We start from the raw sequence: 17,140 nt of genomic DNA, 5'->3' as shown, positions 1-17,140 counted from the left end.
AAGCAGAACAACAAATACAGCAAAAAGTGGAGGAGGAGTCCAAATACAGACAAAGGCAGTACTATTTATATTTAAAATTTTCATACACTTTTTTGAGGTGACATACATATGTTAAGCACAATTACACTTGAAAAAGCTACACACCTTTGCCTCATGTTTTAAAATTATCATCTGGTTGGGACTGTGTTATCTGGTTTTTAAACGCAGCAGCACTGTCACCAATGTAAACACCTCTTTTTATGCATGATTCTATTTGCTACTGCACAGCCATCCAGAAGGAGCACAAATTAATTGACAACAATTACTGGTACGCTGCCCAGTCATACTGTGACAGACCCAGACCAGTGGGGTACAGGAGTCTGGTAGAAGGCAAAATATACTGGTCACTGGATGAACAATTTTCTGTTCCCTGAGTGACCAGAGCAGGGGCTGCCCTAGAGCAATCAGAGACCTGTTAGAACCAATTAAGACAGACAAGCTAATCAAGACACCTGGAGCCAATTAAGAACTTTCTAGAATCAATTATGGTAGGCAGGCTAATCAGGACACCTGGTTTAAAAAGGACCTCCCATCAGTTAGTAGGGGGATGTGCAAGGAGCAGGGAGTGAGAAGGGGTGCTGCTGGAGGAGTGAAGAGTTCAAGCGTGATCAGGAGGAAGATCCTGCAGTGAGGATAAAGAAGGTGCTGGGGAAGGCCATGGGGAAGTAGCCCAGGGAGTTGTTGCTGTCATACAGCTGATACAGGGAATGTTGTAGACAGCTGCTATCCACAGGGCCCTGGGCTGGAACCCGGTGTAGAGGGTGGGCCCAGGTTCCCTCCCATCCCCCCAACTCCTGATTGGACACAGGAGTTGACCTGGTCTGTGAGAAACACCAGAAGGGAAGGTCTAAATTGGAAAGGGATCTGGCCTGTCCCCGACCCACTAGGTGGGACACAGAGACTGTGGGGATTGTTCTCGTCCCTTTCCCCCATGCTGGCCAGTGATGAGGTTAGCTGAATGGACGGCAGGTTTGAGCCACTAGCAAAAGTGGCCAAACTGAGGGCTGCTGTGAATTTCTGAGATGAGCAAAACTGCCTATAAGTGCAGGACCCACCAAGGCAGAAGAGGAATTTTGTCACAATACCAGTAAGTGATACTGGAAGACTAACAAAAGCCCAGTGAGTTGTCAAGGATAACGACACAAAGTCAAAAATATTCATGAAGTGAAAATTCTGCAGGAAGTACACGTGCAAATGCCTAAGAACTACTAACAATGGAATAAATTAGTTGCACCTGTTTAAAGAAGAGTATAGATCAGGGGTCAGCAACCTTTCAGAAGTGGTGTGCCGAGTCTTCATTTAACCACTCTAATTTAAGGTTTTGCATGCCAGTAATAAATTTTAACATTTTTTGAAGGTCTTTCTATAAGTCTATAATATATAACTAAACCAGGGATCGGCAACCTTTGGACCACGGCCCGGCAGCCCCAGGCCAGTTTATTTACCTGCCACGTCCGCAAGTCCGGCCGATTGTGGCTCCCACTGGCCACAGTTCATTGCTTCAGGCCAATGGGGGCTGCGGGAAGCGGCAGCCAGCATATCCCTCAGCCCAAGCCCCCATTGGCCTGGAGTGGCTAACCGCAGCCACCGGGAGCCACGATTGGCTGAACCTGCAGATGCGGCAGGTAAACAAACCGGCCCGGCCCGCCAGGAGGCTTACCCTAGCGGGCCGCGGGCCAAAGGTTGCTGATTCCTGACTAAACTATTGTTGTATGTAAAGTAAATAAAGTTTTTTAAATGTTTAAGAAGCTTCATTTAAAATTAAATTAAAATGCAGAGCCCCCCCGGACTGGTGGCCAGGACCCAGGCAGTGTGAGTGCCACTGAATGTCAGCTTGTGTGCCACCTTCGGCACGCATGCCATAGATTGCCTACTCCTGGTATAGATCATCTCCCTTCAAAGGTGAAATATAAATGTAAAAAAAAAAAGAATGGTTAGTTTTACATGCTAGCATAGTAAAAAAAAGCTTCACTGGTAATAGACCACAAACAACTGAAATGAAAAGTAGGTTGAATGCTCTTTTAATCTGATGACTTGGGGTTGGTGTATTCAGCAGACCAGCCCAGGTGAAAGATAAAATGTTGCCACTCCCCTCAAAAAGTTCAGCATATTTCAATCAGTCTTGTTTCCCCAAATAATTCAATTCTGAGCTGCCATCCCACCTGGACTCGACTCCCACTACTTTTCTGCTTCTTGCTCCCTCCCCATCTCAACGCAAATGGCTCAGAGGTCATTTTTCCTCACTCCGCTTACCACCAAGAAAAATGAGAAGTGACTAAAAGGCTGCTCTGCTCACTTACTCCTTGTCTTCCATAAAATGAACCAATAGCTCCACCACCCCATTTAATCAAGAAATAAAATTACTGTAGTTATAATAAATCTAGACTGTACATTCCCCAGAGCAGAGACTGTCTTGATACCTGTCTCTTGTATAGTGCAGAGCATGCTGTAAGTGATGTCCTTGAAAAGGATCTGCAAATTAAATACACTGCCATCTTCAAAACAATTAGTTTGTAATACAGTCTTAAAGAAAGATAAATTTGTGTTTCTCTCCCTGGCTTTGTATTTTCACTTGGCTAACATTTAGCCTTTCCCCACTTCAATGGCACACTGCCAGTTTGTTTACTTTTCAGCCTATTCACCATAAGAGAGTTTATCTAGGACAAACGGGTGTATGTTATGGAAATGTTAGCTAACATGTAATAAACTTTAGTAGGGCTCAGGGACAGTATATTTTTAATATGTGATAGCTGATTACATGGACATTTCTAGGATTCAACTCAATCAGCTAGTATGTATTAAAAATAAACAGTGCCTGGTCTATTAGGATAGAAGTTTAGAATACACTAGCTAATACATTATATCCATAGAAGTTTGCTGTTGGAATGTGTTAACTAACTGGACTAATAGGCAGTGGTAATGATACAACTGAGTTCATTTGGAATCTAGAGAATATCCCAGTATTAATATATGCATAATATTGTCTATGAATCTTTTAGTTAAATTACTAGAATGCGTGTGGAATTGTCACAACAGGGAGTTAAAGCATATACTTACATCCTCCCTCATAATCCTGATCTTCCTTGCCCTGCTCTGACTCCTAGTTTTCCAATCTATCCCTTTAATTCCTATGGTCTTCAATCCTTACAGACACTTTGTGGAGCCTTGAGACCTCAGATGGTCCATAATGCAGAAACTGCAACAGCATGCAAGTATCCTAGGGCACATCTTGACTGTTTAGGTTCTGGGCTCCACACAGCTACGCGGTAAGGATCAAACTGTACAAATGAACAAGAGACAGGTGAAATGGAAGAGTTATTGAGTTGGAAGGCAAAACTTTGATGTCTCATGGGTGTGCGAACTCCACAGAATAGCATATGGAAAGGAAGTGGAGGAACATAAATAATGAGAGAAAAGGACACTGGAAATATTGAAACAAACATGCTTTAGAAAATTTTGACAAATTCTATGAAATTTACCATGAACGTTTTAAATACTTCCCTTCGCACAAAGTTGACAACCTAAAAAGAATAAAAACTTATCAATAAAATCTACAACTCCTAGATAAGTGGCAAGAATTTTGTACAGGTGGGTTAGACTATTGCCCATCAAGCCAGAAATTCTGACAGTGGGAATAGTAGATGCTTCACAAACTGGTGAAATCCCTATTATGCATGTAACCTGTAGAACAATGTTTTGAGTATAGGTGGCTACAAGAGTCGTCATTAGCCCCATGCAGCAATTAATTTATGCCCTGAAACATGCAACTGAGTGCCCTTGGTATAACTACAAGAGGATGCCATAAAATTACAAAGTTAACAAAGTTGTGTGGAGTTGTTTATAGACGAGAGAGAAAAAAGGGAAATTATACAGAGAAGGGGAAGAAAACAGAAAAAGGAGAAACACAGAAAAACCAATGCAGATGAAAAGCACAGTAATGAATTATACTATAAATCTACTATAGCATAAAACTGAATTTTAGTTAAATATAGAACTTTTGGAATGTGCCAAAATTTTAAAGCCAATTCATTTCCCAGGTACATTTGAAAAAAAATTCACAGGAATGTCTGTAACAATGTGATAGGAAATCTTAATACAGGGGGTTTCTGCCATCCCCCTTACAATCAATTGAACTAATTCTAACAGAAAAAGCAATCATTACACGTAATTGGGATTTCAGAACATCTTCCATTTTCTTTTATATACCCCGGGTATATAAATCATCCCAACCATAATCAATCATTGTTGAGGACAAAAGTAATTATATGAGTAGGCATAACAAGTACCTATTACATAAGAAAATACTATTTTTCTAGTGTATATTGTACAACATACGTCAAGTTGCATATAGATTTCCAATCTGTTTTCTCCGAGATTAAAACACTAAGACAAATTTTTTAAAAATAATTAGAAATGAAAGTGTTCCAAAATCTTGATTATGTTTAACCATTGCTTTTTCTGTTCATCTAAACCACATGGTTAGTATTAGTCCAATTTATTGCAAGAGGGATAGCAGAAACCCCTGTATTAAGGGTTCCTGACACTTTATATTACAGACATACTTGTGACATTTTTGAAGAGCTCCACCACCACCAGAACTCTGAAATATACAGAAAGATACACCTGGGGTAAAGGAAGTGCCATTTTGGGCAACATGCCACAGACACGTTCTATAGCACTGCTTGAGTACCTCACTTCAGCATTTCAGATAGTACTCACTCCACGCAGGACACAGACCAAACAGATCCTAATGTTGCTACACTGCATCAAAATATTCTTTGGCCTGCACTGGAAACCAGAAGACCATGAGTTCTAGGCTCACTTCTTCTGACAAGAACTAATAATTCTGAACCCTCACAATCCTTTTTGAGGAAGACCTCATACCCCACTGAGAAGTTATGCAAGACAGAACTAGAACCCAGATCTCCAATATGACAGACCCAAATCCAACTCACCTATCCACACTGCCTCTCAAACAACCTGCTATCTCTCAAACATCAGCTTTGTTGCCTGTAAAATGGGGCTGCTCATGCATAGGCAATCCACTGTTATTTCAAATCATGCTGACACATGATGTGTACGGCAGCTGAACATAATCAAATTTATGCGTTTTCCTTTTTAAGACTCCTAGCAAGTTTCATACCTGGGAGTTCAGAAATCTCAGAATTAAGGCTGTCCATGAAACCTTAATTCAGCTCCGTTGTGTGTATGCATTATGAAAATCTTTTATTTTTTTCTCCTACCAGACCCCTGCCTCATTCATTACACAAGCCGCACAGGCTCAGCAAATGAATTAGGGTTGTGAGGTGAACCTGGCTACTGTCTGTAGGACACCTGCCTCAAATGGTCTGGAAGTTGGAAGGAGAGAAGAGAATGGGGCAGGAGACTACAAGAAGAGAAAAGATAGTCTTGTGATTAAGGCAGTCAGATGCCATCCAGAAATGATCCTTACTCTGTCAGACTTTTTATGTGATGCTAAGCAAAGACACACAGATCAACATTTTCTCAGGTGGCCATTGTTTCTTCATTTTCTGGGCATTCAACTTGACATACCTGGGATCTGATTTTCAGAAGTGCTGGAACTCAACTGTCCCTATCTCTAAAACAAGGCTAACGATATTGCATTCAGATACTCCAGTGAGGAGCACCACAGAAAAGTGCATGAGGAAATTAATCATTGTGTATGTTGTGAGACTTCAATGGTGTACAACAAAGAGTGCATGGTATCACACAAGGAATAAGTAGATAAATATTGTACAGTCACTATATTACCTAAGCACCGTCCATCCCATGCACAGATGGAGACAAGGCGACCTGTAGACAAAAACCTAGAATGCATATACACAAGGGGACAGAAAAAAGGTGTTTCAAAACATAATTCTGGCATTTCCTAACTACTGAGTGTGTGACTGCAACTTTAACATATCTTTGTGAATGTAATTACAGATTGTGCTGATAGCAATGCCTAAATTTAAGGTTGCTTAATACTTCCAATCACTGTTTTCAATTGTTTGTAATTTTGCCAAAATAATTGTTTTGGCTAAAAAGTTTTTAATGTCAGGTGTCTTTGTCTGAAGTTTTATAGAAAGTCTCAAAAAAAAAAAAAGGTTCAGCTATTTCCTAGAATGAGGTTAGCAAAGAATATGATTTTCCCATGTTAAAAAAAAACACAACAGTTTAAACTGAGTAGTTTTAACACCGCCATGCTTTAGAGCAGGGATCTGAAATTTAGCAGGGGGCCACCCTGGTGTCCTAGACATGCACTGTGGCGTCATGAAAAGCCTCTGAAATTTGGCCTTTATGAGACCCTGAAAAATTGCAGTTTTTAACATGATCAGCAGAGGCTTAGAGGCACCAAAGATTCCATCTGCATTGAGCATGCTCCATCCCCACGCAGCTCCTACATGCCAACTGGACTGCATACAATTCATCCTCAGGTAGTGACTGAGCATGCTCCATCCCTGAGCTACATGGACTGAACACCATTTTCCCTTCAGTTTAACCTCTTGTCTGCCAGGGGCTGCTGCAGTACCAGGCCGGACCAGGCTGAAAGTGGACTCACTAAACTCAGGCAGCATGGAAGAAGGAAGCAGCCTGACTCAAATGCAAAGGGGTGGGCAGGTAGGGAGGGTAGAAGGTGCTATGTGTGGGGTTAGAAGGGAGAACAGGAACAGGCTGAGGAGACAAGAGCAAAAGATTCTAAAAAGCCCTAGTCTTATTGTTCCCCTGTTGTCCACAAATAGCTGTAAACCCCACTAGCAAAATGTCCCATCTCCCTCTAGTGGTTGGTCCCCACAGGCCTGGTCTACACCGGGGGAGGGGAGAATCAATCTAAGTTACACAACTTCAGCTATGCAAATAATGTAGCTGAAGTCGATGTACTTAGATCTACTTACCGCGGTGTCTTCACTGTGTTAAGTCAACGGCTGCCGCTCCCGTCGACTCTGCCTGCGCCTCTCGCTCTGGTGGAGGACCAGAGTCAATGGGAGAGCGCTCAGCGGTCGATTTATCATGTCTAGACTAGACACGATAAATCGACCCCCGCTGGATTGATTACTACCCATCACTCCAGCTGGTAATGTAGACAAGCCCATAGCGGATAAGAGCTAGTACTGCTACCAGTAACTCCACTGGCCCGAGGTCTGGGGTGTCAATTTAAAGATCCCAACCAGGTATGACCCATATGCGAGTCAATATGGTTCCAGAAAATGGGAATTTTTTTTTCAATTTACTTTGGTTTTTTAAATATGAAGAAATTACATTTAAACCATTGTGTGAAAAGAGCAGTAAGATTACAATGTTAGAGCAAAAGGACAGACACAGGACTGTGTACTGTATTGGGCTATTGCCTGTAGGAATCCTGCGTCATTTGCTGCAGAAGTTAGGTGGTGTAATGTGAACAGGGCAGGGGAATGCTGGAAAAGAAAGGATAGTCTTCTGGTTAAGGCAGTTAAGTTCTACCCCGAGAACTGGACTGTAACCCTGCCTCTGCCACAACACTTCTGTAAGACGATGGAAAAGTTACCAATACAATGTTTCACAGGTTCTAATTTAACCTTAGTCTCTGTGCCTCAGGTCTCCATCCGTAAAATGGAGATTATCCCACCTTACTTCAAAGGCCACCTTACTTCTGGCATTTCTTAACTTCTGAGCACTTGACTTCAACTTTAATCTTGGCTTTTTCTAGGAAAGAACACAACAGCAAAATATATTTTTTCAAGCCAGAGATGCAGAGCCCATCACTACCATTCTCCATATTCATAGCTTCTGCTGTTGTTGCTTTAAGTATAGGAGAAATTGTTCAAATAACCTAGTAGATTGACAGTTGTTGGTGGTTCGCACAGTAGGCTGGTTCAAATATTCATTTAGAAGACACTAAATATCTATGCCAGATGAAAAGTTTATTTCTACAAGATGTATTGCATTTATAAATTCACTCGCCGATTTAGTATGGTCTTTTATCTTTCAGTAAAAAACAAAATCAAGCTCTTTAGGAGTGTTTAGTGAGTAACCCCAACTCATCTAAGATCACAGAAATGAACTCCCTCAGGCACAGGAAAATAGGCCCACAAGGCCCTAGACATTTTTTTTTTAGATGACTAAAGCACAGGTCTTAATTCAAGTGTATGAAAACGAGAGAAGAGGAAATGTCTTTTTTGTTTGTTTGTTTTGTTACTATACTTAAGCCGCCACCACTGCCACTGCCTGAGGGAGCTAAATTTGCATAGCACTCACTACTTTGGATGAGTCTTATTCAGCAAAAACCATATCTGAGCTACTGGGCAAAAGCAAGCTCTTGGAACTCCTACCAGTTGTTCCTAGACCATGCTTGGTAAAGACTCAAATTTTTATATATAACTGCATTTAGGTGTCTGAAATTAGAAGCTCCACCTCCAGCCTATTCCCCTTTGATTGCTGGAAGGAAGAACAAACATTCTATCCCTCACCTATTCCCAGCCCAGAGCATCCTGCAAAAATGAGAGGAGGCTCCCCTTTTGTACTTTTCTCCAACCTCAATTTTTGGGTATTCCTCCGTAATAAAAACTCCTGTGCTTACCGCCTCTGGCACTTATTTTCCCCAGGCAACAGCAGAGTGAAATTGACTGGAATATCATCAGTTTCATTATTTCTAAGCTTCTGAACAGCAGCAGTGAAGGCTGACAAGACTGATCAGTTTTTACTCAGCTGCAGCTAGACAACTAATGAAAGAGCTGCACTAACTCAACCTGAATCAGAATCCCCCAGAAAGACAAACCAGTAAGTGGGAGATTCTTAGCTTCTCTGGACAGTATACCATTCTAATTCTGTGCCACTGTGTGTGAGCAGAACTCACCCCCCGACCCCGATTTCTTTACTTCCCCGCAGAAAAATTACTTTCTGACAGGGAAGCCGCAAGAGCAGTCATGCACCTCTCCCCAAGAATGTGGGTGCATCGTTGTGGGTGCATCGTTTCGGGCACCCAGAGCAGTCAGCAAAAAGGTAACTCACTGCAGGGGAGTGGGGGATGCCCTGGCCGGTGGCTCCTACTCTGCGCCAGGCTCAGCTGCTAGTCCTGCCTGGGCTAGGGGAGGCCAGGATGTGCTCTTCCCCTGAAAGGAACATCCGGGGCGCGGTCACATCCACCCCCAGAAACCTCCTGCAGCTGCAGGAAGCTCCATGCTCTCCCTGTCATTGCTCTTCAGCTGCTGGGAAAAGGATCACCATGCAGGGAGATGCTCCCCCCTCCACCTAATCCCGCACATCCAGACCTGAACTTTCTTCCCCACCCGCCACAGCCATAACCCTCCCCACCAAGCCCCCTGCACCCAAACCTCCACTCCACTGAGCCTTACCCCTGCATCCAGAGACCCCCCCCTTGCACACAGACACTCCTGCCAAGCCCCACCCCCCACACTTAGACCCACCCCCCCACATCCAGACCCTCACCCCTGCACCCAGACCACCCTCCGACAAGCCCCCCACACAACCCCCCCAATGAGCTCCACCCCGCCGCACCAGGACCACCCCAATGAGCCCTCCCACACCCAGACTCCCACCATCCTGAGCCCCACCAGCTGCACTGAGCCTCCACCCCACCACAGCCCATGCCCCCAGCAGCCAGATACCCTCGCTGAGCCCCCCACCACACACACCCCCACTGAGCCCTAGCCACCTTCACCTGAATTCCCCTACAGAGTCCCATTGCCCCTGCACCTGGAACCCCTCAACGAGCCCTTGTGCATCCGGATCCCTCTCTCACGTGGATCCCCTACTGAGCTGTCTACATACAGAACCCTCTCATCCCACACTTGGCTCCCCTCCACATTTGGATCCTGCTGGGCTGAGCCTGCCTGCCTGCACCTGGTGCAGAGGGGCAGAGCCCTGGGGAAAGCCTGGCCCATGCACTGTGTCAGGACCAAATGCTTCCTCACTGCTGAGTCTATGTCCAGGGGGTGGAGGGGAAAGGGAGGAGGTCAGAGGGGCGACTGCAGGGTGATCTCTCACCTCCGGGCAGCCAGTGGTCTGTGCTCCCTATGACATTACAGCCTGTATGATTTTATAAAATATGCTAATGAGTGAATATAATGCAACTGGAATATGTTTCATGCAAAAGGTCCCTTGTAAGGTATCATTACAAAGTTTATAATCTACTGAGGTGTGATCATCCTATTTGTATAAACGTAACTCTTGTATCTGAAACTAGAAATATGTAATATAACTCTGAGGGCCTACTGTAATTATGCAAAGTGTGGGCCATTAATGGTGGTTTGGAATCTTGATGACTCCCATTAACCAGGACAATTGACCGGATGGCTCTGTTTGCAGGCAGGCCTTCCTGTGAGTCAGGCTGGGAGGAATGAAGGCTTGAAGTCTTGCAGTGACATGTGATCATGTCACCTGAACTGGAATCCATCTTTAACCTGGTGTCTCCATTGAGAAGCAGGGGGTGGGAACCCAGAGAGGGACAAAAGGATTCCCGCCTTGTGCAAAAGATATATAAAGGGGTGGAACAGAACAAAGGGGGGAGAGGAGCTATCATGAAGAATCCCCTACCTACCACCTGAGCTGGAACAAGAGCTGTACCAGGGGAAAGAATTGTGCTCAGGCCTGGAAGGTGTCCAGTCTGAGGAAAAAAACTTACTGAAGCATCTCTGAGGGTGAGATTATCAGTATTCAGTTTGATTAAACATAGATTTGCGCATTTTATTTTATTTTGCTTGGTGACTTACTTAGTTCTGTCTGTTACTACTTGGAATCACTTAAAACCTACTTTCTGTATTTAATAAAATCACTTTTTACTTATTAAGTAACTCAGAGTATGTGTTAATACCTGGGGGAGCAAACAACTGTGCATCTCTCTCTATCAGTGTTACAGAGGACGAACAATTTCTGAGTTTACCCTGTATAAGCTTTATACAGGGTAAAATGGATTTATTTGGGTTTAGACCCCATTGGGAGTTGGGCGTCTGAGTGTTAAAGACAGGAACACTTCTGTTAGCTGCTTTCAGGTAAACCTGCAGCTTTGGGGCAAGTAATTCAGACCCCAGGTCTGTGTTGGAGCAGACGGGAGTGTCTGGCTCAGCAAGACAGGGTGCTGGCGTTCCGAGCTGGCAGGGAAAGCAGGGAGCAGAAGTTGTCTTGGCACATGGGGTGGCAGCTCCCAGGGGGAGTGATCCAACCATCACACTCCCTACTGCCATGCTGGAGACTCCACATTTATTCACTGACAAATAAAATTTTCAGAATTTTAAAATAGTGTGTGCAGATTTTGGTGCAGAATTTTTAATGTTTTTGGCAAAGAATTTCCTAAGGAGTGAATGTATAATATCCTGTAGCATTGGTTGGCAGTCTATTCTATTTCAGTATAGTTATCAGCTCCTTAACTTTCAGGAATCATATAATTTGTCCCAAAGGCAGGCTAGGGAAAAGTTATACTTCAGACTGGCAATTTGTCTTTCATACCACAAAGGAGAAGGTATGTGACACTACAGGGCTCTTTAATCTAACACATAAGATCCAATGGCTGGAAGTGAAAGCTAGAAAAACAAACTCAAAGTAAGGCACAATTTTAATATTATTTTATGTTTTTAACAGAGTAACTGACCACTGAAACAGCTTACGAAGGTATGGTATAGATTCTCTGTCACATGACATTTTAAATCAGAACTGGATGCCTTTCTGAAAGCAATACTCTAATTCAGTGGTTGGTTTTCAACCCTTTTTCATTTGTGGACCACCCCTAAAATATTTCAAATGGAGGTTGTGACACTGCACCCCACATTCTTCATATACTATATGATGACATAATTATGATGGATTTTATGCAAGATAGGTCATGTGAGATATCATTGAAAAGGTTATGATTTACTGAAAATGATTATCCTACTTGTATACATGTATCATTTTTGTATCTGAAGTTAAGAATATTGTCTATGTATCTATTAGAAATGTGTTTACACACAGGGAACGTCCACTAGGCAGAATGCTCTCAGTCTAAAGAAAACAATAGGCTTTAGAAAGCAGCTTGTCGCCCACAAACAGCCCCCGAGTTATGGCTATAGGGACGTGTGATCAGGTCACCTGGTGCAGGACTCCATCTTGGGATACCAATGTTTTTCCACTGACTGGTGTGGAAACCAATCTTTGAAACAAAGGGTTCCCGCCATATGCAAAAGATATTTAAGGAAGGGGAGTGACATCATTATGGTTCTTCACTGACTCCCCATCCAAAGAGACTCTTAGAAACGCCCAAGAAACAGAGAGACTCAATTGGGGGATATGCTGGACCCAGGCTAAAGGGATTTTTCACCTGTGAATGGAACACCTGGGGATTTTAAGCTGTAAGCAAGTGCAGCTGGCGCCTAAAGAATCTTCAGCCTGTTTGTATTATCACTTAGGGTTAGAATTTGCTATTCATATCCCATCTGTGTAGTATTTTAGGTTTAGCTTGCGTGTTTTGTTTATTTTCTAGGTAATCTGCTTTCATCTGTTTGCTATCCCTTATAATCACTTAAAATCTCTCTTTTGTGGTTAATAATCTTGTTAATGTAGCCTCTCACACAAGGCAGCATGAACACGAGGGAGGGGAGACAGCATAGCAATCAGAGGCAGACACACACCTTGTGTGTGGGGGAGAGAGAGATGCACACTGCCCCTTTAAGTAAGCTGACCCACTCTTAAGTGCATTGTGGATCAGGAAGTTAAAACAGCAGCTGCTGCTGCCCCAAGCTCTCTCTGTCTCTCTCTTCGTCTGTGTCTCCTCCCTGCTCTATATGGAGATGGGGTAAGTGGGGTGCAGGGGGGAAGGGGGACACCCTGACATTAGCCCCCCCTTCCTCTCCTGCTCAGCAAGCAGGAGTCTCTGCCTTGGAACTGTTCCCAGAGGGCAGGAGCAGCACATGGCAGTTGGGGGAGGGACAGCTCAACTGCTGATTGATAGCCTGCTGGGCAGCTGCAACACAGGGAACTTAGGGGACTGGGGAGCTGATAGGAGGGCTGCCGGTCCACCCTGGTTACAAGCCCCCGCCAGCTAGCTGCAATGGGCTGCTCTTCCTGCAAGCAGTGGACAAAGCAGGCAGCTGCCAAACGACATTAGAAGGGAGCATTGCACAACTTTAAACAAGCATGTTCCCTAATTGATCAGCAACGTAACGAAGAAACAATTTTAACCGGGACAACTTTAAGTGAGGAGTTACTGTACATAGACATGATGATACTGACACGCTGAAGTCCCTTGTAATACAGAAAGCCTTCATTCTGAAATTAAAGAACAGGTTTCAAGCCCTTGGTGAAGAGGAGGGGAACGCAGATGAGGAGATCAACAAGAAGTAGGACAAAGTAACAGCAATTTATAAACAGAGCCATGAAGCCTGTCTAGGCTACAGGCAGAAGAGAAGGAAGGGGTGAATTACACCCAGAACATGGAACGCCATAGAAACCAGACAAGCCCTGAAGAAAAAAGTTGTAGAGACAAAATCCCAGAAGCTCAAGGACAAATACCACAAGCAGTATAGCAAGGCACACCAGGAGGTCAAATGCCTTGTAAGAGCGGACAACCGGCATTATACTGATAATCTGGCAACACAAGCAGAGGATGCAGCTGCTCGTGAACAAGGGACCATCTACAGAATGACACGGCTCATCAGTGGTAAACAGCAGACACCAGTAAACACTCTCATGAGGAACAAACAAGGACACCTACTAACAACTGAAAACGAAAAAGAAATGCGCTGAACAGAGCATTTCAAAGAATTGCTGAACAGGGACACACCAAAAAAGGAAGCAAAAAAGGAAGCCAGGAGGCAGAAGAAGATCTTGATATCAACACAGACACCCCAACTAAGGAAGAGATCATTGAAGCCATCAAATCCTTTAAAAATGAGAAAGCTCCTGGCAAAGGTAACCTGAATGAAGAATTGTTCAAGGTAAATCCTAAATTAGCAGCATCTATCCTGGCCCCTCTATTTACATCAGTCTGGGAAAGGGAAAAAGTGCCAGATGAGGGTACCAATGAGATTATAGTGAAGATAACAAAGAAAGGAACTCTCAATAATTGTAATAACTGGCGTGGTATCACAATCTGTGCCAAGCAAAGTATTGTGTAAGATCATAGTCCAATGTATATCAGAGGCAATTGATAGCGTTCTCAGAAAAGAGCAAGCTGGTTTTCGGAAAGGATGTGGAGGCACAGACCACATCTTCACTCAACTAAACATAATAGAACAGTGCTTAGAATGGCACAGCAACTCTACATACATTTCATAGACTTTGAGAAAGCTTTTGATAGCATTCACAGGACCAGCCTATGGCACATGGAATTCCTTTCCACATAATCAAAGTCATCAAAAGCTTCTATTTCAACTTTACATGCAGTGTTGATCACAGTGAGCTCAGTTTTGAAGTCAAAACAGGAGTACATCAGGGGTGTGTCATATCTGCAATCCTTTTGAACATCGCCATTGACTGTGTAATGCGGCATATAACAAAAGACATGCCAAGAGGCATTAAATGGACACTCTTCTCATCCCTTGAAGACCTGGACTTCGCAGATGATGTTGCTCTCCTATCACATACCCAACATCATAGACAAGAAAAAACAACTCGACTCAAGGGATTCAGCCAGCAAATTGAACTGAAAATCAACCGTAATAAGACAGATATCATAACCTTTAATATTGCCTCACCATCACCAGTACGGATAGAGGATTATGTTCTCACCAATGCAGAAACAGTCACATACTTGGTCAGCACCATCAGCCAGGACAGCAGAACAAGCCAGGACATCCAGAACAAAATCAGTAAAGCCAGGAACAACTTCAGGAGCTTAAATACAGTCTGGAAATCATCAAAATACAACACCAAAAACACACACAAGATTTATCAGAGCTGCATACTTTCAAAACTACTTTATAGTGCAGAATGCTGGGAAATGAGAAAGTATGACATGTCCAAACTGTCTTCATTCCATACAACCTGTCTCAGAAAAATCCTCCATATCTTTTGGCCCAGAACAATTTCAAACCAAGATCTATTGACACAATGCAGCCAAGAGGATCTGAGCACCATCATTGCCAGGAGGCGTTGGAAATGGATCAGGCACGTGCTTTGGATGGAAATTAATTCCATCACCAGAGTAACAATAAGATGGACACCTGAAAGCAAGTGAAAACGAGGCTGCCCGAAAACAACATGGCTAAGAGCTGTGGAAGCCAAGCTGAAAAACCTGGCGCACAGCTGGGGAACCATTGAAAGACTTGCCAGAAACAGACAGCAGTGGAGGAGCTTCGTCACTGCCCTAAACGCCAGACGCATAATAGGAACATGATGATGATAATGATGATGAAAGTCAGTGTGTGTGGAAATCGTAACTCGGTGCAGAAAGTTGCATCTCTCTCTCCACATTGAGGAAGGAGGCGAATTTTATGAGCTTGTGCTGTACAGTTCCCTGTGCTGCGCAAGACAGTATAATTTTGGGTTTACACTCCAAAGACAGGGGTGTGCCTGAATAGCTGGGAAGGTCCTTAGCTGGAGCCTCCCCATGCAGAGCTGATCACAGCATCTGCATGTAACTGCAGCTGGGCGTGTCCCTACCTGTATTTGTGCTGTTGAAAGTGCAAGCTGGAGCTTGGGAGAGGGCTCTGACAGTGGAAAGGGAGCCCAGGGTGGTGGGTTGGGGGCAGGTTCAGTGGTACCCGAGTTCCAAGTGGAACCCTAGGGAGAACCCATCACAGAAGCGCAGACTGCTTAGTCATAGTCTACACCAGGGTCTCAAACACGCGACCCGCGAGCTCCACGTGGCCCCCCTGCCCTCCCGCAGCGTTTACCTAGAGCGGCTCCGGCCCAACGTGCACCAGGGCCAGGGCAGACTCCCTGCCTGCACAGCCCCCACGCCACTCCGGGAAGCGGACAAAACCTGGGGGAGGAGAGGTGCAGGGGTGTGTGTGGCTGTTGCTTCAGGTACCGCCCACAGCAGCTCCCACTGGCTGCAGTTCCCCATTCCTGGCCAGTGGGAGATGCTGGGGGCGATGCCTGAAGCAACAGCAACACACACACCCCTGTGCTCCTGCTCCCTCATGTTCCAGCCGCTTCCCAGAGCGGCGCGGGGGCAGGGCAGGGCAGATAGGCAGGGAGCCTGCCCTGCCCCCAGTGCGTGCCGGGCCAGGGCCTGCCCCCTGAACATCTCCTGCAATCAAACCCCCTGCCCTGAGCCCCCTGCCACACTCCGACCCCCTGCTGCACCCTGCGCCCTGAGTCCCCTGCTGCACCCCACACCCCTCCTGCACCCAACCCTCTTCCCTGAGCCGCCTGCCGCACCCGACCCCCTGCCCTGAACCCCCTGAAGCACCCCTCCTGCACCCCAACCCATTGCCCTGAGCCCCCTGCCGCATCCCTCCTGCACCCTGACCCCCTGCCACACCCCTCATCCCCCCTGCACCCCACACCCCAACTCCCTGCCCTGAACCCCTGCCACACCCCTCCTGCACCCGCAGGGAGGGGGCAGAATTGGGGTGGGGATTTTGGGGAAGGGATTGAAATGGGGGCAGGGAAGGGGTGGGAAGAGGCCGGGCAGGGGCGGGGCCTCATGGAAGAGGTGAAGTGGGGCCGAGGGCGGTGGGGGGGGAGGGGCAGTGTCAGTAATGCAGCCCTCGGGCCAAATGTACTAGTCCTCATGTGGCCCTCGTGGTCATTTAAGTTTGAGACCCCTGGTCTACAGCCCCCAAGGGTCTGCAGACCACAGATTGAAAACCACTGGTTTAATTCAACCACAAGTTGTGGGCTCAGTGCACGAGGTATTAGGTGATCATTTTACAGTCTGTGTAATGCAGGTTAGACTAAATGATCATAACAGTCCCTCTGGCCTTACTATCAATGCTAATAAGTTGACAGTAAAATCTGGCAACACTGGTTTAGATTTTCAGAAATTATTCGTGATTTGGGGTGCTCAACTTGAGACATCTTAACAGAGCCTGATTTTCAGAAAGTTCTGCTTGAGCAGTCACCCTCCAAAAATCAGACTTTTTTAGGGAGTCTCAAAAGTTGGGCACCCATACATTGACTCAAAATCAACAGGCACTTCAAAATATTGACCATTATGTTTCTCTGCTTTGAAAAAGTCATCTAT

At 45.0% G+C, this 17,140-nt stretch overlaps 1 protein-coding gene across 8 annotated transcripts in view; it reads right to left on the bottom strand.

The window, feature by feature from the left end:
• The window catches only part of FBXW11 (F-box and WD repeat domain containing 11), a 168,370-nt gene that overhangs the window by 62,715 nt on the left and 88,515 nt on the right, over positions 1-17,140 (bottom strand). Inside the window, exon 2 of one of the 8 annotated variants that reach the window (XM_045027670.1) lies at positions 3,097-3,317. The exons of the other annotated variants lie outside the window; for them this stretch is intronic. Coding sequence (XP_044883605.1) covers positions 3,097-3,108 — 12 coding nt within the window. The 5' untranslated portion in view covers positions 3,109-3,317. The remainder of the gene's footprint in view (positions 1-3,096; positions 3,318-17,140) is intronic. 8 annotated transcript variants of the gene reach the window in all.

The sequence above is a fragment of the Mauremys mutica genome, chromosome 8 (assembly GCF_020497125.1).
Source record: "Mauremys mutica isolate MM-2020 ecotype Southern chromosome 8, ASM2049712v1, whole genome shotgun sequence".
Lineage (NCBI taxonomy): Eukaryota > Metazoa > Chordata > Testudines > Geoemydidae > Mauremys > Mauremys mutica.
The sequence above is the reverse complement of the archived record's forward strand: the minus strand, read 5'-3'. Positions and strand labels throughout refer to the sequence as shown.